The 3,271-nt window shown below is 46.3% G+C and overlaps 1 protein-coding gene across 1 annotated transcript in view; it reads right to left on the reverse strand.

Annotated features, from left to right (window-relative positions):
- PGBD1 (piggyBac transposable element derived 1) overlaps positions 1-3,271 on the reverse strand; it is a 24,797-nt gene extending 21,526 nt beyond the window's left edge. Inside the window, exons 1-2 of the mRNA XM_004717412.3 lie at positions 3,181-3,271; positions 650-1,102 (exon numbers count right to left, since the gene is read on the reverse strand). Of these exons, the coding sequence (XP_004717469.3) occupies positions 650-1,057 (408 nt within the window). The 5' untranslated portion in view covers positions 1,058-1,102; positions 3,181-3,271. The remainder of the gene's footprint in view (positions 1-649; positions 1,103-3,180) is intronic.

Consider the following 3,271-nt stretch of genomic DNA (forward strand, 5'->3'; position numbering starts at 1 on the left):
ACACCCAGGTATTTCCCACTGTGGTCAAATTGATTCTGAGCTATAGTAACCCTATACGACACAGAGCAGAACCGTCCCATAGGGCTTCTGAGACTGGAAATCCTCATGAGAACAGAAAGCACAGGCTCTCTGCTTTCTCCCAAGGAACAAATAGTAGGCTTGAACCACCTGTGTGTGGTCAGCAGCCCAATCTATGCCTAACCCATTCACCATTCACTCACTCATTGCCATTGAGTTGCTTCCCAGGTGTAGGGACTCTATGGCTTCGCTAGAGCTCCTTAGAGAAGGAGAGAGGGGGGCGGAAAGGGCATGCCCGAGCAGAGGCACAGCAAGACAGACAGCAGGAGGACTTGCCCTTAGGCCTATGTCCAAGGGTGCACTAGGAAAGACTGATCAACAAAATCATCCCTGAGCTCCACTACTAGACAACGTTGGGGGAGGCGAAAATGCAGAGATTGTCCCTGGGCACTCGTTTTCCTCCCTATTTGTCTGTTCAAATGTCGAGGAATAATGAAACCAGTGTGGGCAGAAATTATTCTTCCAATGTTTCCATACGTTAAATTGTTTAAAAATAAATAGTTATGCACTCCTAACATAAACATTTCTCCATTACTTCTCTCATACCATCACCACCACATTTTCTTCCCACCTGTTGTCCTGAGTGTCCATGTTCTGTCCCAAGATTCTCCAGCGCTGTCACCACCTTCTCTCCACTCTCCAGATGTTGCACCGGCAGGCAGGCCTGAAGATCCTTGGGCAGGATAGTCAGGAACTGCTCTAGCACCAGCAGCTCCAGCATCTGCTCTTTGGTGTGTGTCCCTGGCCTAAGCCATTGATGGCAAAGTTCTCGGAGCTGGATGAAAGCCTCGCGAGGTCCTGAGGCCTCATGGTAGCCGAACCGCCGGAATCGTAGGCGGCAAAGCTCCAGAGTGTGGGAGCGGCTCTCTTGCTCCCATGTGGGGTCTTCCTCCTTCACCTTCTCAAAGCTTTCTCCATCTTCAGGAGCAGGACCTGAATCTTCACACATGATAAGCTTAGCTGCTGAAACAGGGCTCATGGGACTGTGGCTTAGGGCTCAGAAAGCTTTTTTCCAAATGACTATCTGTGACACAAGAATATCATAAGTTTCAAAACTCAACAACATACTAATATTTTTGTCCTCACAATAGGTCATGCTTAAAAGCTGAGCCTGTTTGCCTAAATGACTGGTGGAATTAATCAGAAGCATAAATTTTGAATTCTACGGGTATCCAACCAAGAGCTGAAGGATGTAGATTATGAGGTAGGAATCATTACATTTATAAGAGTGCTTAAGCAGAATACATTTTAGCTAGGCAAGGAAGCTACCTGTTTTACCCATGGAGAAGTTAAAGGGCTGTCTGCCTAGACAGATTTCTCCCCTCTCCAAGTCCTCTAACTGTGCCTCTATCTCTCACTGAATATTCCACTTGGAAGGTAAACCATTTCCAGGAATTACTGAATGAGTAACTCTTACTCCAAAGTACTTTTTGAAATGAGATTTTGCCATTGTTTACATCAAAAGGTGGAGTCTACTTGACCTTCCTTTATATTTGTGCTGGGTTATGCCTTGCTCTCACCAAAATATATACATGACAAAAGCGATATATAAGAGGAAGTGGCCTTGTGTAACCCCTAGCATCCTGCCGTGAATCTGCCATGCTGGGAGGAAGCTCAAGCTACTCAGGCAGCGTGGTCAGGTGGATGAGCACCAATGCCCAGGGGAGGCTAGTCCCAGCTGATCCACAAACTAAATGCCGGCATGTAAGTAAATCTCACAGCAATGAGGCTGCTCAAGGACCCCACAGAATCAACAGAGTTGATACACTGATGTTTAAGCCCCCCAGTCTTGGGTTTTTATTACATTTCTATGCTGTTAGACAAAAAGGCAGAACAGAAACATTCGATTCTTCTGTTCTTGCTCCCTACTTTCCCTTTTGGTAATCTCATCGATCATAATTTCGGTCCATCTCCGTCTCAAGAACACTCAGGTATGTATCTAGTTCTAACTCACCTTTCGTACTCCAGACCCACATCTTGAACTGCTAGCTGAACACCTCCAGCTTGCAGGCCTCTTCAGCACTTCAGTTTCAACACACCCTCAAAGTAGAGCCTTCTCAAAACTGCACTCACTCTGGATTTCTCCATTTTAATTCATTTGCTAGCACTACTGCCTTCAGATGTCAGAGACCTTCACTGTAAATCCCTAAATTCCTATCTCCTAAACCCGGCTATATTCAACATGCGTTAAAAAAAAAAAAAAAAGGCTTGGTGGGGTGGAACTTAGCGCCTCACTGAGCTAAATTTAAATTCTAGAGTGTAATTTTAGGCACCCCAGGCAGGACCTAGTCTTCACTAGTTTGGCTGGTTTGTCACTCCACAAACATTTACTGAACACCTTACTATTTTCCGGGAGACTAACCCTGGAATAATAATAATAAACAGAATACAAGGAAAACAAGGTCCTTGCAAACCCTTCGGGCCACCGCTCTGCTAACTACTCAAAGTTTTCCCCATCCGCCTTGCAGTCTATGGCCACCAATTTTGATAAGGTAAAATTCCCAAGATTCGGTGCAAAATGCTACCTTCTCTATAAGTTTCCCTGGCCATCCCAGCCCTACTACCCTATCCCCTAAGTCACAATGATGATTAAGGGTCCCCATAGTAAAGTGGCCCTTTACTACGCTGTTTCTCTGAAAATAAGACAGTGTCTTGTATTAATTTTTGGCCCCAAAGATGCGCTAGGTCTTTATTTTCAGGGGATGTCATATTTTTCCGTGAAGAATACAGTACACATTTATTGTTTATTGTTTTATTAAAAGAGACCTCGCACTACGTGTCTGCTCCAGCTGTGCTGTGGCCAACAGTGAGCTGTGCTGTGGGGCCCACTCCTATGGTCCAGAGTCCAGAGTTCTGGTAGCTTTGGGGGGGGGCCTTAGTTTCGGGGGGATGCCTTATATTTCAGCGAGAGGCAAAACTGCAAGTAGGTCTTTTGGGGGGGGGGATGTCTTACTTTCGGGGAAACAGGGTATGTCCCCAATGGTAACATACCTTTCATTCCCTCTTATATTTCAGGTTCACCGCCCCTTTAGTCTACTGCCAGGCCCCTAGCACTGAGCTCCAAGAGAGCAGGCATTCTCTCTCCGTGGTCCCTGCACGTACCTGGTATTCCACAAAAGGAGGTGAACTGCTTGATGGAAAAGGCAGATGCGCGTGAGAAGCCAGTGGCGGGGACACTCTGGAGGGTCTGGGC

The sequence above is a fragment of the Echinops telfairi genome, unplaced genomic scaffold, assembly GCF_000313985.2.
Source record: "Echinops telfairi isolate 266 unplaced genomic scaffold, ASM31398v2 ScPeMD7_7441;HRSCAF=8479, whole genome shotgun sequence".
Taxonomy (NCBI): domain Eukaryota; kingdom Metazoa; phylum Chordata; class Mammalia; order Afrosoricida; family Tenrecidae; genus Echinops; species Echinops telfairi.